This window comes from Lutra lutra, chromosome 3 (assembly GCF_902655055.1).
Source record: "Lutra lutra chromosome 3, mLutLut1.2, whole genome shotgun sequence".
Classification (NCBI taxonomy): Eukaryota; Metazoa; Chordata; class Mammalia; order Carnivora; family Mustelidae; genus Lutra; species Lutra lutra.
In genome coordinates, this window is record NC_062280.1 from 53,371,616 (window position 1) to 53,397,706 (window position 26,091).

The 26,091-nt window shown below is 34.9% G+C and overlaps 1 protein-coding gene across 2 annotated transcripts in view; it reads left to right on the top strand.

Moving 5' to 3' along the window:
* KCNJ3 (potassium inwardly rectifying channel subfamily J member 3) overlaps window positions 1-20,942 on the top strand; it is a 150,078-nt gene extending 129,136 nt beyond the window's left edge. The window contains exon 4 of one of the 2 annotated variants that reach the window (XM_047722192.1): window positions 19,239-20,942. In XM_047722192.1, coding sequence (XP_047578148.1) covers window positions 19,239-19,825 — 587 coding nt within the window. In that variant the 3' untranslated portion in view covers window positions 19,826-20,942. The remainder of the gene's footprint in view (window positions 1-19,238) is intronic. The other variant, XM_047722193.1, reaches the window with a different exon arrangement.
* The last annotated feature ends 5,149 nt before the right edge of the window (window positions 20,943-26,091 follow it).

Genomic DNA, 26,091 nt, shown 5'->3' on the forward strand with positions numbered 1-26,091 from the left:
TTCTAGTAATGGTCTCTGCTTGCAATATAATTTACAGCAGGCTCTAAATTTCTAGGAGTCTCACAAGTTAGTGAGATTTGGAGAACACAGGAGGAGTAGGGAGGGGTAAACACATTGAAGACAGGCTTATAAAGGTGCTTTCTGTAAATGTTCAGAAAATTATCAATTTTATTAAACATGTGCATTTAAAATATTTCATTCTTAACTAGGCTTTTTTTATATTAGCTCTTTCTGATATAATGTATTCACTAGTGTGTATATACACTGGTGTCTATACATTACATCAGTAATAGTGTGTATATACATATATAAATAAATACGCTAACATGTTATAGATTAGTATAGTCTAATAATGTGTTAGATTCAAGAATATGATTTTAATGCATTTCTATGCTCTATTTCCTTCATATTAAATAGGTGTTACAGGTTTGACATTTGCATTGTAGTTATGCTCAAATTAAATCCTGGAAGATTAAATAAACAGCCAGAATGCAATGAGTCGTTACTTGAAATTGCTGCTAACTAGTTCTCTACTATCAGCTGCATTTAAAAATTATAAAGCATGGCTTTCACAAGATCACTGGATGTGTATATTTCATTGACAAGAACCATCATATGAAAACCTATGTACCTGAATCTTGGACAGCCTACCCAAATGTTTGGAATAGGTTATTAAGAGATTTAGGTAACGTAGTAGGACCCATAGCGATTTCAGTCTTGCCCACATCCTACATGCAAGAACAACCAAGGTAGGTTCTCCCAAATGCCAGGAGGGAGGAAGGTTGAGTTGGAAGTTTCCAGTATGTTTAAAGTCATCAGTTTGCTGGATGAGGGAGGAGTGTTGGCATTTCTGAGAGGTGACTTGGCAAGACTGGTCAGGGGATTTGAAGTAATCAGTTGACTTAGGACCACCAGGGTTGAGAGACATCAACAAGGGATGGAAATGAGAAGAACAGATAAACATGGACTCTTAGCTCAAGTAAATCCAGATTATTCTATTCCAATGTGGAAAACACATGCTTTGCACCTAAGCTGTTCTTGTGAGTGGTGATCATTCTGCCAATCGTGGAAGTTTTCTTGCTATTCTTTTTGTCCATACCTTTGGGTAAGTACAATTTTATAACCTTGAAAATCAAGAAAGCTTGCTCTATACTGTTAGACAGATAGATTTAGGAGTAGAATATTTAGTTTGAGTTTTTTAAGCAGAAGACAACAGAAAAAAGATTTTTTTAAAACCAAATCACTATTATCAAAAATTAGTAAGCTCTCTCATATAGTAGATTTTATATAATACTTAGGTCTAAAGTAATAAACTAAAAAATCCTGTATTTGATAGTGTATTTTCATCCATCACACCATCTTGGTTCTGTAACTTGCCTCCTTGCCCTAGTTGAGTAAGGGTTGAAAGGAGCTGATAGACCTCGGAATAGGTATACCAAGAACCAAAACACAAATATTATTTTAAAATGACAGTAGAGAAAGAGACAGATGGCTGTTCCATTCACATGTTCTAATAGCAAGTAGAGCTATTAATTAAAATAAGGGGCAGCTCAGAATGTGACAAACCTATAAGGCAAATTAAGTTAATATGGAGAATTTAGGCAAGATAATCTTTCTTATTTTAAAGGAAGGATTTAGATTGTGTTCACATCATCCAGTTATTAAGCCCATGTTCTCATTTCACCTTTCTGATGTTGACATCATCTTTAAACCAAATTGTGCTGTAATAAGTGAAAATAGCTTAAAAAAAGTGGAAATAAGTAAAGTCAGTTACTCCTCTGGATCTCAGTTATCCTCTTGGGTACAAGTTAGTGTTTTAGATTGTTTCCTAAGGCCTCTCCAACTCAAATTATTAGGTGTTTCTCTAATTGCACTATTCAGGCAATAGTTATTCAATTTACTGCAGACACAATTCTTTGTCTCATCAAAGCTTTGATAAAGTACATTTTCTTTGCCTATTTTGCATAAGAAAGTTAAAAGCTTCTTTTAAAAACATATTTTAACATCACCAAATTGCCATAGTTATTGATACCTGTTTGTTTAGAAAAGGAGCCCAGGAAAAACAATTTCATTAAGATGCACATCATGTATTTCAAACACAATGTATTTAATCTGATTAGTTGGCTGAGACCCAGCCAGTGCTCTGTCAGCAGATCAGGAGTAAAACAATGAAGCTATAATTAATGAAATTAATGCCAGATATAGAAACTTGAGATTTGAGGTGACATTTTGGTCATAACATTTCCTTTGAGTTTAGCAGAATGGAGAGACAGTTTAGTTGGAAGTAATTGTTCTTCGTTTAGTGGCACATGATTAAATGAGAATGGTTATTTTTCTCATGCTACGGACTGCTCGGACTATAAGTTGGCCGGCGTGATGATGGTACAAAACTGTCAGGCAAATTTAATCAGAAAGTTCAAAAAACAAAGGGTATGATTTAATTTACTATTTTTAGCTTCTCTTTCTTATGAGTACAAGTGAAGTTTCATGACATGTCCGTTTTCATCATTCTAACCATATGAAATTGTTGGTCGCCAGTCTTTCTAACCCTCTCCATCAAATCAATTCTCAAGTTTTGTTAGATTTGCCTCCTAAATATCTTTTAGATCTGTCTCCACAGCCATTTTTTTGGTCATCTTCCCTCACCAGAGCTTCCCAACTGGTATGCCTGCTTCAGTCTTGCCCTGACCAGATATTTTCTTCATAGAGCAGTTGAGGTGATTTCTAGCAAACACTGTCAAACTGTGTTACAGTCTTTGATAAAACACACCAATTACCCCCCAGTGAGCAGACAGATGCATTTTTTCCAGGTGATAAGTACAATTTCCCCTCAAGATACCATACCAAATACTCCTTATCCAATAGAGGTTTTTCAGCATCCCTAGGAAATAGACAAGTTGAACCTCTCACTATAGAAATAGTTTTGTGTAAGATGATCTTGGTCTCTGAAAGTAGATATTAAAACAATAATAGTAATAGTAATCATAAGCAACACCAATGGAGTCATTTATGAAAGACAGGAATGGAAATTGTGAGGAAGAGTCCATAGTCAGGATGATCACCAGGTGCTGTGGAAGGCTAATTCTTGTACAGATTTGGGGCGGGAGAGCATGATGTCAAGTTAAGAACAGTGTTCAGTGAGCAGTTTGTATGGATGAGATGTGAGTACACACTTGAGGTGAAATAGGAAATGCCTCTAAAAGGTACATGGAATGTGTAATCTTCTTCTGGAGTTAATAAATATTTAGGACAGATGAATTATAAAACAGTATCAGCAAGGTGATGCAAGTGTTTCTAACTGCATGCAGTCTAAGTCACTGAGCCTTATTTGGATTATATGTTCTAGCACTTTGCAGGTGCAAATCTACCTAGCAGTGGACACTTCCATAATTTGGGGCTTTCTTTTTTAAGATAAAAAATAATAAAACTATGACATCAAATATATGAAAATGTGTTTCTCTGTGCTAGTGAAGGTCTCTGAAACCTAAGCTTTGGGTGTGTCACATTAAGTCCACCTCTGGAAGTCTGAACTTTTGAATGTTTACTTTGCTTGCCTTGAAATATAGTCTGTGTACTTTTCCCTTTCCTTTATGGTGATAGGAACATTTCTGCATTAAGATCCTACCATAGTCTAAAAACGGGGCTAAACTTGGGTTTTGTAGTAGTTTGTGGTGAGCTCTACTTCTTCCACACTTTATCACATACTATATACACTTAAAAGAATGTCAGTCTCGAGAAAGATTAAGAAAACAGTTTTCTATTGCTGGAGGCCACAAGTGGATTTAAAAGAGCATGATAGCAGCCTACACAATAACTAGGAGCTGTCAGCATCAGCGGGAATGGAGCCCTCAAAGACTGAGCAATAGTGATGGCTTCATATCACAGAGCGGAAATTTTCTTTATATTTTGAAAGGATAATTATGTAATTTTATCTTTGTCTGTGGAAACCTTGACATTAGACATGGCTTTTGGAAATCAGTTTAGCTTACAAAGAAGACCTACCAATTTCTTGCCTTCATTCATTTCGTGGAGGTTAAATATACGTACAGAAAAACAAATGTCCTACTTATACATGTATGAATAGGCTAGATATTGTCTAATTCAGTAAGCAGGGTATTTGGAATATGCACATTTGAGAACAAAATTGGGTGTATGATTATGTGACTTCTCATTTTAACCTCAAAAGCAATTTTTTAAAGTAAATTTTTACAGTTATTAAAATGTCTTTATTTATGGCTTCCTGAACTATAATAATCAAAATTTAGAACTCGTTAGAGAAAAAGACAAATTTGTGACAAATTTCTACATTAATCATCCCCCCCCACCATATGCATCATGGTATATAGATCCACCTTTATGGCTTAGTGGAATGGTGGGAACATAGCAGTTAAGTATAGATGAGGGCTCTAGAGATGCAGCACAGTGAGCACCGAGAACAGAAGTAACTTGGATCCATCACTCACAAGCCCTGAGGCCTGGAGCAAGTTCTGTAATCTCTCTTAGGTACTGACCTTTTTATTTTTTGGGGGGGAGTTATAATTTTTTTATTGGAAAACAAATATACAACTCGGGATGGATTTGAGCCTAGTTGTGTCATAAGCAGATTTTCTTTAAGTGGCTAAACAAAGTTTAAAAAGCAAGTAACAACAAAAGAAAATGTTTCTGGTACAGGATCAACAGTACAAAAAACTAGCGTATGGGTTCCTGGATAAGGCACCCATTTTGCAATAGTGCAACTTTTTTTAAAATGTATATTTTTATTTTTTTATAAATATATAATGTATTATTAGCCCCAGGGGTATAGGTCTGTGAATTGCCAGGTAATAGTGCAGCTTTTAAGTACATATTGTTGACTGTCCATAGTCCATGCAGAGTTACAACTCCACACTTCAACAACAACATGATGACAGTTCCTAAAGAAAACTACTTAAAAAAGGCATAACCCAAATATTCCCTCATTTGACCAGCTCCATCTAAGTGTAGATGTGCAGAAGGGCTTAGATATATCCAGAGTAAGCCACATGAAACATGTTACTTGATCAGTTTTCTAAAATAAGGTTTCAGGACAATGACAGTAAGATAAGGGAAGAAAACACTTTTTTTAACTTTTAAATTTACTTATTATCAGTAGACCTTATGTTTTGGAGAAGTTTTAGGCTCACAAATTGTGCAGGAAGTATATACATCTCCCAGCCCTGCAGCTCCTCCTTTGCCAGCCTCCCCCACCATTACCATGGAGCCCCGGTGTGCTACATTTGTTACAGTGAACCAACGCTGGCTGGCCATCATCAACCTAAGTCCATAGTCTACATTAGAGCTCACTCTTTGTGTTGTACATTCTAAGTCTCGACAAATGTATAATAACACCTATCCACTACTATAGTATCACACAGAATAGCCTGGCACCTATTCATCCCCAAATTCTGGTAATCACTGATGTTTTTACTGTCTTCATAGATGTATTTTCCAGAATGTCATGCAACTGGAATCATAGAGTATGTAGCATTTCAGATTATCTTCTTTCACTTAGTGATATGCATTTATGGTTACTTGTGAGTTTTTTGTGGCTTATTAGCTCATTCTTTTAATCACTGAATAATATTCCATTGTATACATATACAGTATTGTGTTTACTCATCCACCAATTAAAGGACATTTTGGTTGCTTCCAACTTTTGGCAATTATGAATAAAGTCACTATAAACATTTGTGTGCGGGTTTCTGGGTGGACATAAATTTTCAGCTTATTTGGGTAAATACGAAAGAGTCCAATTGCTGAATCGTATAGTAAGAGTATATTTAGTTTTGTAAGAAATGGCCAAATTGTCTTCCAGAGTGGCTGTATCATTTTGTATTCCCAGCAGCAATGAGTGAGCGGTCTTATTTTCTGTACCCTCACCAGCATTTGCTGTTTTCTGTGTTCCATGTTTTGGCCATTCTAATAGGTATCTAGTGGCATCTCATTGTTGTTTTAATTTTCACCTTCATAATGACATATAATGTGGAGCATCTTTTCATATGATCAGTTGCCATCTGTATATCTTCTTTGATGAAGGGTCTGATCATAACTTTTGCCCATTATTTTTTAGGGACAGGTTTATCAAATGAAAAAAAAAAAGATAGTAACTACTCCACAGGGATTTTGAAAATAAACTAATTCACTTAGATATCTTATCATAGGCTCTAGAATATAAGTAAACATTAGATGATATCTTTGTTACAAACTATCTGCTTAACTTCATAACATGTCTGAAGCAATTTTTTCCCCATTCCATCCCATCCCACCAACCAGCTTCTTTTCCCATTTAAAAAAAAAAAAAAATTAGTCTCAGTATTCTTCTTTATGATTTGGCTTAAAATATTTCTATTATTCTCTACTCATCCTCTAAATGCAGACAAATTTTGTCATATTATTTCTTATGGAATTTTTGAATGAATGAATGAAACAGTCTTAGAATGATACTGGGTACTTCTCTTTTCATATATATATATTATACACACACACACATATATATGGATTTAATCATGTACAGTTCATGTACCTTTCAGGTTGATCAAATTAAGGATTACCTCACTAACTTCTGAAATGTATATTAGGCAGAGAAAATAACTGCATAATTAAATTATTTTCTAATTCTGTTTTTTTATGGTTCAAAAGTGATCTAAGAATAAACACCACTAATTCAAAGTTTATTAAAATTGGCAGAATATAAAAGAATGGAGTTTCTGATTATAAATGACATGAAAATTGATACCTGTGGGTATGTACAGCCACAAAATGCAAGCTTCTTCACCAGTTACTAATTCTATCTTATGATTTCTATGTGGGCATCTGGCCAGAGAGTTTGATTTCCATTATTCCAAGTAGATTAACTCACTCGTCTTTTCTTCCTTCTCTCTTCCTTGTTTAGACCTTGGATATATTGTTTTGTAATATTAATAAGCCTTTGAATATTTGACATTATTATATATGGTTTCTCTTAGTATTATTTATATGATATAAATAATTCTCTTCATAAGTATCAAAACATTCTGCAAAGATATACAAGATAAAATTTCCCCCAAAGATCACCAGGTCAGATAAGAATTTTGCCTACCTACCCTGTCTCTCTACTATTGACAGAATGCTTGTCAACAGGTCATTTTTCACTTTAAAATCTGGGAGAAAATCTACGTTGCCTTAGGAGTTCAACTATATTTGAGTTTAGTTATCATTTCCTTTTAGAAAAATGTCAATCTTAAGGAAGTTTCTGATTACATCCCATATGCTATTTGCCTCAGCATTTTTATATTGTGGCTTTTTTAAAGTGATTTTCTTTTTTAAAAATTAAAATACTATTGAAGAAGCTGAGAAACCATGTGGTTTAGGGAAACTTTTAAAAAATTCTAGTATAATTAACATACAGTGTTATGTTAGTTTCAGGTGTACAATCCAGTGATTCAGTAATTCTCTACATTATCTGGTGCTTTGCTCATCACAGTAAATGTACTCTTGATCCCCTCACCTCTTTCACCCGTATTCCGTTCATCTCCCCTCTGGTGACTCCCAATTTTTTTCTCTATTTTGAGTCTCTCTTTTTGTTTGTCCTTTTTTCTTTGATCATTTCTTTTGTTTCTTAAATTCCACATGAGTGACATCATGGGGTATTTGTCTTTCTCTGATTTATTTCACTTAGCATGAATACCCTATAGATCCATCCATGCTGTTGCAAATGGCAAGATTTCATTCTTTATTATGGCTGAGTAATATTCACACACAACAGTTCTTTATCCACTCATCTATTGATGAGCACTTGGGTGGCCTCTATATTTTGACTATTGTAAATAATGCCACAATAAACATAGGTATTCTTTGGGTAAATACCCAATAGTGCAATTACTGGATCATACAGTAATTCTGTTTTTAAGTTTTTTTGAGGAAGCTCCATACTATTTTCTACAGTGACTGCATCAGTTTGCACTCCCACCAACATTGCAGTAGGGTTCCTTTTTTTCCACATACTTGCCAAAACTTGCTGTTTCTTGTGTTTTTTATTTTAGCCATTATGATAGGTATGAGGTGATATCTCATTGTAGTTTTGGTTGTGTTCCCCTGATGATTAGTGATGTTGATAGGGAAACTTTTAATACTTTACTTTTTAAATACCTGTTTAAATTGTTTCATAAGGCTTATATGTTCAAGCTGTTCATTCATTTTTCTTTTAAAATAAATGTGCTAAATATCATGTTTGTAATTATTACTGACATTTTCACTTCTAGAATAAAAGCCACTCGGTAATAGTGTCCATAAAATTATAGAGACTTTATCTTACATTTCAGTAAGTTTCTGTAAATAACTTAAGAGCAAAAATTAGAAGTGAAATTCTCTTTTTACTGCAAAGCATGGAACCAGAATAACTGCTGAATTGCAAATATTATCCAGGCTCTGTTCTAAGCCTGCAAGCAAACAAAAAAAATACTTGAATTTATGCCAAAGGAGATGTTAAAAAATAGCTATAGTTTGAGATTGAAAAAGATGTAGCAGCCTATATACAAAAAGTAAGCCTATGACTTTGGGAGAAAACAAGTTTTAAATTGTCAGGTAAAAATGGATATACTGCATTTTCTAAAGTGAACATTTATAGTTGCATGAGGGATAGAAATTTCACCAAAACTTCAGATTTAACTGGAGGTCAAGTATTCAAGCATAGCAAAATATCCAATTAATTTAATTATCATGTGGCTTAATGGTTAAATGCAAATAAATCTAACCTCTCTAGGAAACATATGTAGACATACATCCATCTGTGTATACTTTCACAAAAGTCTAAGGAGAAAACCAACTGGTTATCATTGAATGTGATTTATGAGCAAGGGTCTCTTGCCTCTTTGTGTGAGAGTCATTCATATTTTCTATAGTGATTATGTATAATTTATGTGATATTCTCCCTTGCCCCATTTCCTTAATCAACATAATAAGCTCTTAGCATAACTATGTCCCTTGCATTTACGTTTCTGATCTCCTCTAATGGATCTGGCAATCTAGTAGATTATGACCAGTATGGGACTTCTGTCATTCAAGAAGTTGACTTCTCCAGCACTGACATTTTTAACTTTCCCATTCTTTCTGTTCCTCCATTCCTCCTAGTGTCTCTCCTGAAGAATGCCTTGAGCATTTAATACCTGGCACAATGTTGGATGCTAGAGATCCATAGTAGATAAGGGCTCCCTTAAGAAGCTTATTCCAGTCTGATATTTGCTGCGTCTGTAATTGCAGCAAACAGACAAATAGAAACAGTGTCTTGTATTCAGGGGAAGCTGGTTGTGCTTTTGCGTGCGCTCTTTACCCATCCCAGAATGTGTCTTTCTCACATGGTAGACAGGGACTGTGGAACAAATTACTACTCATTTTTTGAGACTAGGTTTAAACATAGTGGTTGAGTGGGTTGATCCTTCATTCCATTGCCATAGCATCTTATCATTCAGCCTCTAGAAGTGTACCTGGCAGAAAGTAGATGTTTAATAGATTAATAAATGTTAAGTATTTTTACTGAATGAAGTTAATCAGGCATGTCACTGTGATATTTATAGTACCTAGTGGGTGAAAAATGTGAGTATATGTGCCTATGCACGTGTATGTGCATTACAATATGGTGTATTTAAAAGACAATAAATTAAAGTAGAAAAATCAGGAAAGATTTCATACATTTAATAGCATTTGATTAGAGGTTTGAACATGAGGAATTATGTCGAGAGTTGGAGAGAGGAAAGAGGACATTTCAAACATTTGATACAACATGGAACAAGTAATATGCCTGGAACATAGTAATTTTTAATGGGAAAGCCATCCATTCAAGAAAATTGGAGCAGAATAGCACACGGGTTAAAAAGAATTGCATGGAATTGGAGGGCTTCACTTTATACCTTGACTACCACCGTGCTTTGTCAGGTGACATTGAACAAGCCATTTCCCCTCCCAATACCTCCTCAGTAGCATTATCTATCATATGAGAAAAAAACTACCTACTTCATAGAATGGTGGAGAGAATTACAATATACATAGAAAATACTTTGGATATAGCATATTTTTTACTATGTGTTGTAGTTATTGTTAAGAATTTTTAAAGAGGGGCTCCTGGGTGGCTCAGTGGGTTAAAGCCTCTGCCTTCGGCTCAGGTCATGATCCCAGGGTCCTGGGATCGAGCCCCGCATCAGGCTCTCTGCTCCGCAGGGAGCCTGCTTCTCCCTCTCTCTCTCTGCCTGCCTCTCTGCCTACATGTGATCTCTGTCTGTCAAATAAATATATAAAATCTTAAAAAAAAAAGAATTTTTAAAGAGAAAATTATAATGGACACTTAGATTTTGAAGGAACTAGGAAGATATGCTGGTAAGTTTGGGGTTTGTTTCTTATTTCTTGTTTAAATTTTACTTATTTATTTTGTTTAAATATCGCATAGTTTCAAAGTTACTATGCCCTGCCTCCTAATACTGTCACCTTAGAGGTTAGGACTGCAGCCTGTATATTAAAGGGACACAAACATTCAGTTCATAACCCCATACAAAGTGATTATGAATGTAATTTTAAAGTAAAGTTCTAGAAATATTTTTTTAAAAAACAGGAAATAATGTAAGTGTTTAATTATTGTAATTTAATGTAATAGTTTTTAAAAGCTGACGTGTTTCATTGCTTTAGACTATATATCAAAAAGTTTTTTTCCCTATGATTAGAGATTATGTTCTTCAAAATAATTAAATTCCAGCATTATCTGAAAAATGTTCTTTTTTTTAAAGTGAGAAATGTATTACATTTGCTCTTTGAAAAACGTCTTTTCTGATGTCAGTCTTACAATATGGGGTATTCCCCAACAGTAATTTTGCTCCATTATGTTAACACTAGTAAGATGTTTTAGAAGCTAAAAATCATATTTTAACAGGAGAAAACGCTATAAGGAATAGATTTAGGTAGCTATTGTTCCGGTTTTGTAATTGTCAGTGCAAGGAAACATGTTTTAATAGGTACCATACAGGAAAAGAGAAAGAGATACTTTCAGAATGGAACATTTCCATTGTTAGATTAAAGAAACGATAATCAGTTGAAAGTATATTGGTCAAATCCCGTAATAATTCTGTATGAGGTGGGAGTGGAGAGCTGAAGGTAGTGCCTTGTTAATGCAGCAGTTAATTGTGTTTCGAGGGAAGTATTTGCTACTGTAAAGTCAGACACATTTGTGCAGGGTAGACCATGTTGACAGTGCCAGGCATTACTCTGTTAATATCTTAGGTACTAACAGGCCTTCTTTATTTCAGATATATGTGGACTACGTGGTCTATGTCAAATTCATAGAAACTAAAAATGTAAAAATTACTTCATTTCCTTGAAATTATTTCTGAGAAAGGGGGTGATCGCAAAAGAATCAAAATATATCTAAAATGACCTTTTAACTAACTGGAACCCCCAATAATGGTGATGATTGATAATAGCTACCAATTATTGAGTCTTTATTATTTACCAGGTAATACAGTAGACCCATCAAATAGATTATATAATTTGTAATTGCAATAACCTTTTAAATTATATTTGTCTATCCCTTGTAACTGTCCATATTTCATAACAGTTAAGGTTCAGATAATTTCAATAATATGCCTCAGCAACCTCAATATTCAAAGCCCATTTTCTTTGGCTTAATATAAGCCTGAGTCTCTTCAATATGTTTTCAGTAGTATGACATGAATTATCTGTCATATTTCCTACCTGCCATTAACTCTTTACACCTGCATTTATATTCCTTTTTGGTAGTCTAACATTTTCTGTGTTGTCACTAAAAATCTATTTTCCTTTATTTTGTTCTTCTGGAAACTGAGAAACCTGAAGTTATTACATTTGCAATCTTTTTGCTAGGTTTCTTGTTGACATTTTATTTTCTAACAAATGTAATTGGGTTTTCTTCTTCTTTTTATCTTTCAATTTTTTAAGAATTTTTTGACCAGCTTGAGCAATAATGGCACACTTATGCCTGAGAACAACATTGTAAGACCCAGTGCTTGTAAATAATAGAGGATAATATTGGTTTGAATGCATGCCAGGAACTTCTACTCTTCTCTAAAAGTGTTTGAGCAGAATATATTGTACTTTAAAGGGATTCCATCTACTTGAAAACTGCAGTTTCTGGATGCACTTTATATATTCTTCATAGCTTTACCACCTATATCCCAGAGGAGCCTGATTCCATAACCTTAGTATTATTGAACAGTGGTGTACACAGTGTCTTTGTTTTATAAACAAGATTAAAAAAAAACAAAACCAAACATCATGTACTTCCTCAGAAAGTTTATAGTTTCACCTTGGGTTCAGCTCCATGCAACACAATAGAGAGCAGGCGAAGAATGCCAAGTAAGCCTTGCACTTGTGATAGCTTGGGGGATGGGCAGAATTTGGGGAGTACTGTCAGAAAGAAGTGACTACAGACTTTAGTAATCCTCAGAGCAATAACACAGGGCAGTCTAGGAGGTTGCTAGGGATAATAGCACATGCTTCACATGCTAAACTGTTAGTCGACTCACTTATAAAAGCTACTGCCAAGTTGAACAAAAAAAGACAAAAGGACAGATTTGATGAAGAAAACAATATATTATTTGGCTAAATTTGCAGTTGTGTGTGTGTATGTGCATACATGAATCTTGTAGCATAGTCACATAAGCTCCATTTAGAAACTCTTCTGGAAGAAAATGAGCAATATTTATGGTACATGCAATTTATACCTATCACTTAATTTCATTTAATCCTCTAAATATCTATGTCAAATTAGCAGAATGGGCCTTAATTTACAGGTGATGAAACTGAGAATTAAGGAGAATTTAATTGCTGTTTTCAAGGTCACACGTTAATTAGTGGTGGAGCTGGGGTTCAAGTGCTTCCTCAGAGTTGTGAAAAGTCAAGTTAACACGTACAATGTGCTTAGAAAGACTCTTGGCATACAGTGAGCCCTATAGGAACGTTGCTATTATTACCATCATTATTACTACATGGCTTAATGAAAGGAGACTTTCTGTTTTTCCCTTGTGTTTAGTGCACACAAAGTACACAGCCACCGTAATAGGAGTTTTCTCTCTCTCTCTCTCTCTCTCTCAGCAACTTCTCTATTAAGGTTTAGAGAAAACCTCTGCTGTGCAGAAGTTATTGATTATTTGATGTTTTCTGTGTCACAGCATCCAGACATTCCCCTTGGCCTGTGGTTATTTTGTGTTTAACCCTCTCGTACCCACCTCATATAGGTGACGGTTTCTGACCAGCAGGAACAATAGAGAATAACTGAATTGGAGGCATTCTGAAAGTTTCATTAAGGACTTGTCAAATAGCAACTCGCTTTGCCATTTTCACTTAAAAAGCTCTCAGAATTGTTATTTGAATGAGTGTCCAGTTCAGTTAAAGAGGAACTTACAGGTAGAATCAGGAAGGGGGAAAGTGAAAAGGAAAAAAGTTAGACGCCATTGCCTCCGTCATTTTAGAGCAACACGCTAATGTTGGAATACATTAAACAGCAGTATATAGCTTTTTTATCTAAGAATTAATGCAGAGAATACATCTTTTTTTCACAAAATGTTTTTCATCTGAGGATCAAAAGTCCCAGCTATTTCCAGTAGCAGCATCTGTTGCTTTACCAGTTTCCACAGAGATGAGCTCGTGTTGATTTTCATCACATTTGTTCCAGTCTGGAATCTAGTTAAAATACGCAAACAGCCACACTGCCAGTTAAGAGTTGCAATCATATAGTGTCCTGTGAATAATGCTCTTCACCTACCTGCGTTTATTTCGATTCTAATGGTGTTTGCAATTATGAATCCAAGAATGGATTATTTAAAAATGATTTAGAGTAAGAAGTGTAAGATAAAACAATGTAGGAGGAATCACACTATGCTCCACACATGTTCTTAGGAAACGTAATTATATTTCCTTTAAATCTTTTCACTTGTACTTTATTGTTTTAACATCATTTTTGGAAAACTTTTGTAAAAAGAAGTCGTCTGTCAATTCTGGGTTCTCTTAGAACATTGTCCAAACTGCAGATGGATCGTCATAGGCATTTCTCTGTTATCTAACTTACGGTGCTTTAATATCATTATCCATATGTTGACTGCACATTAATATTCTGAGTCAAAACCAGATTTAAAAACGATGATGCTGGATACAAAAATACTGATTCAAAGGGACACATGCACCCCAATATTTATAGCATCATTATCAACAGTAGCCAAATTATGGAAAGAGTCCAAATGTCCATCAACTGATGAATGGATAAAGAAGAGGGTGTGTGTGTGTGTGTGTGTGTGTGTGTGTGTGTGCGCGCACGCGCACGCATACATACATAGTCTTTTCTGGATTGTATATTTTTTTCAGTGGTTAGGGGGTAGGTGAAGAGTATGAGAAGATGCCTCAGTGTCACCTTGTCCTGGGAAGGGCCTCCCCATCTTTGACTCTTGCCGCCTGCCTGTCAAGTCCACAGTGTCCAAGTCACATAGAGAAGCCTGAATGGGGATTACAGCACCAGCAGTTTTAATGGCCTTGTTTTCTCCCTCCCATTTTCACACTGTTAGTATTATTATCATTACAAGACTAAAGGATTCTTGAGAGCCTGTCCCCTCCTTTCCCTTGGATGCCTCTTAACAGAACTTGGCCCTACCAACAACCCCCTGGATTTCTAGGTTTAAAAAAAAAAAAAAGTGAAAGGAACTGCAGGGGTGGGGACGGGCTCAAGTGCCAGGAGTCTGAGGGGTGATTCAGGGACAGGGCCAGGCCCTTGAAGGTTGAGAAGAGTCCCAAAGGCTCCAGCAAGGGCCTTCCCTTAGGGCCTGGCTAACAGGCCTAGGAAAGTCTTTCCTCCCACCTCAGCCCACTCAGGGTCTGTGCAGGAGGATAATTAGTTTTGGGTTCAGAAAGGAGGAACAGAGGGCCCACTCTGCACGGACCCAAGGGCCAAAACCAATATACATACAAAACACATACATATACATATAATGGAATATTACTCAGCCATCAAAAAGAACAAAATTTTGCTATTTGCAGCCATGTGGCTGGAGCTAGAATGTGTTTTGCTAAACGAATTAAGTCAAAGAAAGACGAATACCATATAATTTCACTTATGGGTGGAATTTAAGAAATGAAACTGATTAACATGGGGGAATAAAAAGAGAAACAAAGCATAAAACAGACTCTTAAATATAGAGAACAAACTGAGGGTTGCTGGAGGGGAAGTGGGCAGAGGGATGGGTTAAATGGGTGATAAGGATTAAGGAGGTCACTTCTGATGAGCACTGGGTATGTAAGTAGATGAATCACAGAATTCTACTTCAGAAACTAACATTATATATTATTTAACTGGAATGTAAATAAAGACTTAAAAAAACAAACAAACAAAAATCTTAGGGGTGTCTGAGTGGCGCAGTTGATTAAATAAAACATCTGCCTTTGGCGCAAGTCATGATCCAAGGGTCCTGGGCTGGAGCCCCGCATAGGGCTCCCTGTTCAATGTGGAGCCTGCTTCTCCCTCTCCCGCTTCCCCTGCTTGTGCTCTCTTCCTCTCTCAAATAAATACATAAATAAAATCTTTTAAAAAAAGAAAAAAGAAAAAAAAACTTTAGAAAACTTTGATGTTGTTGAACTGGAAATGTTTATATTTGTGTACCGATGTCTAATGAAAGTGGAAAACAAACAGCAGAAAACAAACGAGGGTTAAAGCACTGGTAAATGTTCTTGGTATAATTACTCAAGTATGGTCATGGTTTTAGTCACCTTGCTGCAGGCCTTTTTAATACACGCAAGCTTCTACACTTAGTCTCCCAAGCTATTAGAGATACTTAGGTGAAAAATAAGAAACCATAAAAATTGGGAATATGAGTAATGTATGTTTTTCCATATTTTAAAACATTTTGAATATTTAACCAACCATTTCCAAAAAGCGAGTAGCTATCTGGTATCTAGCCATTTTTAATCTTAATTTTCTGTGTTGCTAATATGGCACAAATTACTAAGATCTCAAAATTCTCCACTTATGGTGATGCAGTAACACTAATTTTCAGGGACAATAGGAAATGCAAACGATCACTACAGAGCAATAAATTCAGCAGTCATTATTAAGCATCGCCTAAATACCAAGCACTGTTTCGTGCCCTTGTTCCCAAACTCTCAAAGGCTTTATAAGAGGGTACTACTCCTCTGCTTTGTAGAAGAGAGAACCGAAGCTCAGGGAGTTTAAGGCAATTTTCACAAGCTACTTAAGTAATGGAATTGACAGCCAAATTTATATACTTTTCAATTTTATAAAGATGCTGCCTCCCAAGTATTGGTTTGCTATGGAAGAAAGTTAGTTATTTCATATAGTAGAATAAAATCTCCCCACCACACTTTCCTGTCAGAATCATCCACTGGCATTTGAGTAACAGTGCTTACAGGTATTCTTATGTGATCAAATGTTTGAAATTTACCCATTGACATTGTAGATATCATTTACCTTAAGCACCTTAAAAATCCAATGCCTATTTCCCCAAAGAGAAAATTTTGTGAGACTTTATTTCCTCCATTTCCCCCCACCATTTAAATTTCTCTAGTGTTTTTTCCATGATTTATGGTAACTTCACGGGAAACAACTCAGGGGAAGTAAGCATTGGAAATCAGCAATGTGGTATATTATAATGACAAATAATGGGGACAGAATTTTGATTTTTAGTTTCATCTTCCTTTCCCAATGTAAAAAAGTCACTAAAATGAAATGAGCTAAGATAGTGATAGTAATAAAATTTTGTTTCAAAATTTACTCTTTTATTGTTATAAGTAATTGAACAAAGTTAGGATCTGAATTTACTTCAGTGATTAATATATACATACATTTATAGTGACCAAAGGACAAACCTACAAACCTACATGGCTCTGAGTTATATTGACTGTGTGCCCTTACTTCAGATAATTCTACCCACCATCAATTTTCAATGGAATAATATTTAAAAATTAAAGTGGGGTTATAAAGGAAGTACTACCACTTAGCAGTAAATATATATTTATGATCTTTTTCTTAAACTTAAATTAATATCCTGGACCGGAAAGATACATAAAGAATTTACAAGAATAACTGCTTTTGGAGAGAAACGAAATGTTACTTCCTTAAAGAAATATGGGGTACTTATTTATTTTATTTTTGTAACCTAATGGGTAGGTACATTTACAGTGGTCATTTATTCTAGGTACTGTGCTAGATCTTTAAACTATTCAAAATAAAGTCAAGTAAATATATCAGGTAATACATTTTTGAGTATTTTCTGAGTTAGTGTTGATATGTAATTTTTTCATGAAATAGAAGTTAAGAAATCATTTGAAAAGACAGATGCTACCGTGTGTATGTCTATAAAACTTACAAATTACCTTTTAAACTAATTTTGTTATCTCATATATAAATGTTTCTGGGAACTATTCCAGATAAGATGTTGACTATGAAGACTGGTATTTGGCTAGTATTAGATTTTCACCATGACAGTTAATATGATAGTTTGTTTAGAATGGGGCTCCTAACTAAAATAACAGAACAGATGGCAAAGTAAAAAGAAAGATCAACCCCCCCCCGAAATTAGAATAATACAGTATTTTCTCTACAGCTTCCTAGATCTGTGCCCAAGGGAGGTCAACAGATAATCATTTCTCTGAACGTTATATTCCTTATCTAAATTAGACATAGGAATATTTTCTTGTTAGGATGATATTGAGAATTAGAAATAATATCCAGAGAACACCTAACCCAGTGCCTGAGATGTGATAGGCATTTATCTTCAGCCTCAGTTATTTTAAAAACATCTAGAAAAAGATGGTATATAAGTGTAACAACTGCTTCCTTGGTGATATATCACTGATAGTTACAAGGCAAGATCTTGGAAAGATTCAAGGAAGAAATCATCTTCAATAGTGCTTTTTAGTTATGCATTTATCCTAATTCCAGGTATTGTATGTGTGATCACCAGTCAGGGGGAAAAGACAGAATATCGCTTTATCCAGACTATTCCAGGCTTTAAATACAATAGAAATTATTTATAAACTGACAGAGGGAGAATAGAAATGTAACAGAAAGATTATCATCATTTGGTTAAAATATACTTAGTTTTACAGAGATGCATTTTTAAAACGTGTCTATCCTTTTACGCTTTAATAGGTTCTACTAGAAGTTTGATAGTAAGGTAGAAGAAAGTGAATTTTATAAGTTACAGGAAATTATATCTTGTGACTAAAATAAGATTATGTAATATGTATAATATGTGTAAAGTGTATTCATTTACTTCCAGTGTTCACATCTCTAATGAATATCAGAGGTGGACTGCTTTAATAGTAATTCACTCTAACTCACAAATTTGTGAAGAGAATATGGTTGGGTAAAAAAGAGTAGCATGAAGTAAATGATATCCAAGTAACATAACATGTAAATAGCAAAACTTTTGATCTGATATCCAGCATCCAGTCTCAGAGATCCCTATAGCAGGAATAAAATCGGAAACAACACGTTGGCTCAGATTACTGATTTTAGCGTATGGATTTCTAAGACTTTAGCAAAAGTTTATCCTGGCCTTAAAGGTCCAGACAAATAGAACCACCGCAATGACCTTCCATTATCCGATATAAAAATATTTTCAACTTTTATTCATTAAGCAAATACTTGCGATAGTTATATTTGCTCTCCTTTAAGAAGACATACTATGACACATTTTACCTTTTTGTACGTTATTGGATCTCGTGCTTACATCAGTCCTGGGATGCAGGTATTTTCATGCTTTACAGAATAGGGAAGTGATACTCAGTAAAGTGTCAAGATTTCTTAAGTTTATGCAGTGCTAACATTTGGATGCAAAGTCAGATTTGTTTCATATCTCACATGGCTTTGTGAACAAAGGAAAATGATTTTGTGATTTCTCCACTTCTTCTAGAGCTACGTATGTTATGAAATTGGTCTGTGCCATTTTTACTTTTGGTTCGTGGATGAAAGGCAATTAATCATGCATTGATCTACCGCCCTTGAAACATTACAGTAAAAATTCCATGTTTTTCATTGGAAGAAAGTCTATGTAACAAAACCATTGACATGAAAACTTTTAACATATTCTTTTAGTTAGTCTACTTAGATAAAGAGTTCAAAGATTAAATAAGAAAGCAAATGAATTCCTTTGGTCAAACTGACTTTCTATTTCCTTCCATTATGTATAATTTATCAAATATTTTCTTTTTGCTTGTAGGGATGACTTGTCAAGCTCGAACATCTTACACTGAAGATGAAGTTCTTTGGGGTCATCGTTTCTTTCCTGTGATTTCCTTAGAAGAAGGGTTCTTTAAAGTTGATTACTCCCAGTTCCATGCGACATTTGAAGTACCCACCCCACCTTATAGTGTGAAAGAACAGGAGGAGATGCTTCTTATGTCATCCCCTTTAATAGCACCAGCCATAACTAACAGCAAAGAAAGACATAACTCTGTGGAATGCTTAGATGGACTAGATGACATTACTACAAAACTTCCATCGAAGCTGCAGAAAATTACCGGAAGAGAAGACTTTCCCAAAAAACTCTTGAGGATGAGTTCCACAACTTCAGAAAAAGCCTACAGCTTGGGAGATTTGCCCATGAAACTTCAACGAATAAGTTCGGTTCCTGGCAACTCAGAAGAAAAACTGGTATCTAAAACCACCAAGATGTTGTCTGACCCCATGAGCCAGTCAGTGGCCGATTTGCCACCAAAGCTTCAAAAGATAGCAGGAGGAGCAGCCAGGATGGAAGGGAATCTCCCAGCCAAATTAAGAAAAATGAACTCTGATCGGTTCACATAACAAAACACCCCCGTAGGCATTATTTACTGTATGATTTAGTAATAGTCCAATATTTGGCTGATGAGGTAATTCTCGAAGGAATCGGAAAGGTACATTTTACCCCCAGTCATATATGCATATTTGAGAACCCTTTCTTCCCAAGTATTGCCACTGTGCAGAAAGCAAAAGTTGTGTGAAGGGAGGGCATCTTAAGAAAGTTCTTATTAATGGGCATGTATTATCACATCAAGCATGCAATAATGTGCAAATTTTGCATTTAGTTTTATGGCATGATTTATATATGGTATATTTATATTGTATATTCTGGAAAAAAATATATATATATTTAAAGAGGTGGTACTCTTCATGACATTTCTAACATATGTATTAAGCCAAACATGAGTGGATAGCTTTCAGGGCGATAAAACTATATATATGTGTGTGTGTGTGTGTGTGTATGTACACACACACATACACACACATACATACATACACATATATCCGATAAAATTGTGATGTTTTGTTCAAACTTGTAGTTCTTGTGCATGTTTACTTTATTAGGCTAGGAAGGCTTCTGGCATTAATTATTAATACCAAATATTTTAGCCTTAAATTATTTGTCATTTTAAAATCTGATTTAATGTTTTCTTGCTGTTTAAGGTCCTGGGAGGTTATCAATTGTATTTTATATGAGGGAGTCACATAAGTCTATGCTATTTATGGCCCTGCATAAATATAACCATTATATATTTAACTTGTAAATTTTAGAACATACCAATATGCTAAAAATTTCTTATGATTTTTGAAGGTTGGTAGTACTAGGGGAAAATTGGTTAATTTGAGAATTGGTCCTTTTCTGGACTACTTGAAGTCTGAAAATCTGTTTTGTAAATGATCTAACACAAACATGAGCTCTGAGCAAATGCTGAATCATTGTAATCATCAGTAGCCAACTTACATTGAATATATCAGAATCTGCCTGAAATTACATAATGAATGGTCCCTGTTTCAAAGTGACTCAATTGGTAACATTTCCACTCTGTTTCTGGAATTTCTGTCCTTTTAAAAACCAATAATTTATTCTTGAGGAGATACAACAATACAACAAAACAAATGATAAATATTTATGCTTAAAATATGTATGTCTAAATGAGTCTCTTTTTTAATGCTGTTCTCTTGTTCGTGGCATTTACTGTATCAGGACAAGACTTTTTCCGCATCTGGGGAACCTATCCCACCTGTGTCTGTCACTCTATTCGGAAAGAATGTTGTGTATATACCTGAGAGAATTTTAAATTAGATGAATTGAAAATATTTTACCCCTGTGGGCTTTTTTGTTTGCTTGTTTGTTTGGTAAACACTGATTTTATTGGTGTCTTGGATCCCTGGCCTACCAAAGTGATTTTAGCCGTACTCTTTTTCTAACCCCAAGGTCTGATATTTATTACTCATTAGTGGAAATAAAAACTATTGCTCAGAAGAACACCTACAAAATAAAGATTTGGAATGCAGAGATTTTTATGAAAATTTATATAAGTGCTCCTTATCAAAATATCATGGATTTTCCTATAAAATTTCTTTGGGCATTGCATTGTATGTCTGTCCAGAATTAAGCTATTTCTCCTTCTTAATATCTAAATCCTTAATGGCTGGTTTGGGGTCCCGTCGTTTCCCACTTTTTAGCAATCCTGTGATGATTTTCTTAGTGGAAAATTATTACATCAACAATTCTGTCATACCTACAATAATACCTTCTGGCTACCTCTGTATCAACCAAATTCTGTAGGTGCGAACATATCCCAGGGAACAGTTACTGGCAAAATGATCAACCTAGAGCATTCATCCACTGTGAATAGAGCTAGTCGCTCTACCCCTTGATCCCATTTGCTGCTTATAAGATATGAAATTGTAGCAGAGAGAGAAGGGGGTCTAGGGAACATGAGATATTTATTATCAGTGGAAGAAACTCCATGGATCATTTAGTCCAAACACTTAAAACTAAATAGAGCCATAATTTAATTTGAGGAGTCATTCTAATTTGTCTTTGGTACCAAGGAGAGTATGGGACCAAAAACAAAATCTCTGAATGTATTCGCTCATTCATTCAACAAAATTTTTGCATGACTTTTATGTCCTAGGCAGTTTTAGGTCCTGGAGATTTGGCTATGACTAAGTCAGAGGAGGTTGGTGCCCATTTGAACACTGCATATTGGTAGGAGAGTGGGAAGGGCCTCTGTGGAGACAGAACACAAATGAGATCATTTCAGATACTCAAAATATCAGTTTAAGATAAGAAAGATAGGACATCAAAATGGAAAATGACTGGGTGGAATAAGAATTGATTATTTTAGAAGAGGTGACCGGCTTAGGGAGGGAGTGATATTTCAACAGACATCTGAATAATGAATAATGAGAAAGAACCACTCTTGCCAAAATTAATTTTTCTCAGTGATGCTATTCCTTTATCTTTCCCACATGTGTATGGGAAAGGTACGAATTCTGCATGTAATTGCAGTTTACCCCGTATTGCTAAGTTGATCAGAGGTCCCAGTTTACCCTGGAAAGTTCCAGTTTATACCTGTCGTACCTGTGTAATTAATAATAGCACCCCCTTTCACTCTTAGAATGTCCTAGTTTGGATGATACATTATATGGTGACTCTATGTTTTTGTTGAAACTAACTAAATTATGAAGTCTGATATATTTGGATAAAAATAAAGAATTGCTTTTTCTTCTCTTTTTGCTGATTTTTTTTGACACTGATCATTCCAAGAAAGATCATCTCCATTTCATATATTTCAGCCTGCAGGACTTCTTATCAAAGTGATTTCATATAACATTTGTTCAATCTGTATATGACATGTTTTCTCAGCAGTGAAAAGTTATGAATTTTATTGACTGAATAAAACATAAATCTCTGGTATTTCCATTTCAGGAAGTTATAAGAGCTCAAATCAAAGAGAATAAAAGTCAACTGAAGTCAGGATAATTGTCAGCCCACCAATGTGGTGACTATTGGAAAGCAAAATGTAATATGTTCATTGAACTGAATAACTCTGCTTAACAACTGGAAACTTGTCCCTTTTGTGGGATTTTCATGGTATAGCTCCTGTCATGGTAATATATTTCATTCTATTTATCCAAATGATGTGAATAAAAGAAATATTATTTTGATAATGCCTATCTTCAATTGAAATATTCTTCTCAGCAATATGTGAATAGTTTTGTAAATATATATAAATTAAAAGGGAGAATATTTTATCATTAGTTATTTCTGAAAAATTCTTAAATGTGGTTTTAAATTCATCCATATATAGCTTTAAATACTAAGAAATGTATTTAGTTGTCTCAATACTGAAGAGCCTATTTGTCTAGAGAGGATGGGGCAAAAATGGGTTATTTCTGTTGGAGAAAGAATGAGATTATGGAGAAGGTGGCTTGTATTCTATCTGTGTTATGACCAATTTCTACAATTCCACACTATGAAGAGAGTTCAGCTTGACTGCACAGCACTTATGTGGGCTCTACTTCAGAATTTGTGCTTGAATTACATTGTACATAGTATTCAAATTAGAATCAAGCTAATTGCATTTTCTGGCATGCAATTCATTATTTAAATGTGCAAGGTAATTTAGGGTACAAAAATATAAATTCATGTATTCGGTACTGCAAGTTCAGTTTTATAAAAAACATATTAAACTTTCAAAACATGATTGGGTTTCATCTTTACAGTGTGTTCATCGTTTTTCCACTTTCCAACAGAGAATTACTCTTAGTCCTTGCTTTAGTTTGTTTATCACGAGACTCTGAACTCCTAAAAGATGATTCAATCCATCACCACTCATTCCTTAAGGGTTACTTTTTTGTTGTTATCCTTTCCTGGTGAGATGCTTCAGTAACATAGAACCTGCACATACTAATGCAGACTATTTAAGACCTGCATTTCTTAAAGGAATCTTCATGACCATCCTGTCCTTGTGTTTCAAAAGCCGTAGTAAGTTAAGCAAATACATAATTTTCCAAATTTTGTTTAAATATCAAATCACCTTTTTAAAAAGTGTTGAGTTCCCTTTCCTAAAAATGTTCCTTAAAAGAGCATGTTCCCAATTTGGCATCAGACGAGTTCTGTGATATGTAATGTGTCCAATGCCCTGGTACCTCGCAGAAGTAATTTTAAAAAGCCAAGTTGCCAAAGCTTCTGCCTAGTGGAGTTCAAAGAACATGCACCTCGTCATTCAGTAAGTAGAATTTTTTTTTTCTGCAAATACTGATTTTTTTTTTTAACCTAAAAATTTGCCTTGAAGTCATGGCTGTTTCAGATTATTTGGGCTGCACATGACAATGGGTGCTATCTGTAAACAGCATATACGGTAAGGCTAAGGCGCATTAGCTCCTCACTGCTTATTATGAATCCCATCCTGAGCCGTCTCTTATTCTTTCCCAGCTCCCTGCGCCAATCACTTACATGGTGATTTACACGCATTATTTGAGTCTTTACAGTGATTCTGCATGGTAGAGATTATCCCCATTTTACACTTGAAGAAACTGATTCTCAGAGAGACTGTTGAGCGAGTTTTTCCTTAAATTAAATCCACAAACAAGAGTAGTCCCTGCTCTCCGGGTGATGCAGTTGTTATTCATATGCAAATCTTTAGCCAATTTTTATCATGTGTCTTCTTGATTTTCCATTGGGGGGCATTATCTGTTTGCTTTTTACCACGGTAAAGATCTAGTTCAATTTCAACTCCTGCTACCAACCATATACCTCCACCACACTGCCTACCCTAAATTTCCAATATTATTACATTTTTTTATTCAGTTGCCAGTGTTTTCATCAGTGCTATCAGAATTGAGCCCATGTATTTTGGTCCTTTTTCTCACCATAGCATTTTCCCCCATAGGGTTAATAACTGTGTTTTTCTTTGCTTCTTCATATGTATACTTGTAATTAATTCAGCCACAGTGTCTTTCACAGTTAGAAATCCTTTCCTATTGGTTCATCAAACACATTAATATTTGAACAATTTTATCTTCTTGAGGAAATCTCTCCCAAAGCATTCTGACCTGCTCCATTATGTAAATTTAAGTCTACTCTGCAGCTTTTGTCTTGGGATCTCCTTGTATCATCATCCTGGAGGATTCCTTTCCTCATATTCCTTTTCATGGAGCACAGGCTTTCATCTTCCTTAGTTTATTCTTTTTAGTGCAGCACATTCTCTAGGAGTTTCTGAGAAAGAAAATATGGCAGTAAATTTTGAAGATCCTTAATCTTTTCCTTGTAATTAATGTTAATAGTTTGGCCTAGTGTAGAAATTTCTTTCCTCCTGAATTTCAGTGACATTGTTACTTTTTTTTCCTAGTTGCCAATGTTGCTATTAAGATGTTTAATCCCATTCTGAGTTTCAATCCCTTGTATGAAGCATTTCTCTCCTTCAAGGTTTTAGAATATGCTGGTTTTCCACAGTGTTCTAAAATTTCCCAATGATCTGCCTAAAGTATGAGCCCACTTTAGTCCCTTTAGTGTGACTTTTCAATCTGAAAACTCATTTTTTTCCTCAGGGAAATTTTCTTAAGTTGTTTCTTTATTTACTCCCCTTCGTTTTCTTCTCTTCTGTCTTTTTAGGGCTTTCCTTATTTGGATGCTAGAATTCTTGGAATTATGTTCTAATGGTCTTATAGTTCCAGTTTTGTTATCCCTTTGCATTTTTTTCTCAACTCTCTTGAAAATTTTCTTAATTTTATATTCTGTGACTGTTTACATCCACTTACTTGATTTCACTTATCTTCCAAGATTTTCATTTATTGATAATAATTTTAATTTTCAAGATTTTAAAAAAATTTCTGGTTCTTTACATGTTCTTTTTTTAAAAAGATTTTTTCCTTGTATCATGTAGATAAAGGATCTTAGATCTTTCAAATTATTAATGACAGTGTATTTTAAATGTTTTTTTTTTTTCCTACATTCTGTTTCTAGTATTTTTTGATATATGTATTTTCTAGTCTATTTTCCAGTGGGCCAATTACAAAGATGATTGAGGCTCTGTGCGAATTATGGGGTAAGTCTGACCACCATCTTCACTATGGAGCGACAGCGTTGTGTTATGTACCTGAACTCAGAATCTCTGAGCTGCTTCTTTAAGGTCAATAACATTGCCCTGACAAGATTCTTTTAATTACCTCTTTGCAGAAGAGGTCCCTGGTGAACAATGTTCTGAGAGCCACGTGAGTTCGGGAACAGATGATCTTTATCCCTGGATTTCAGGACAGCATCCCCATCCTCAGTTGTG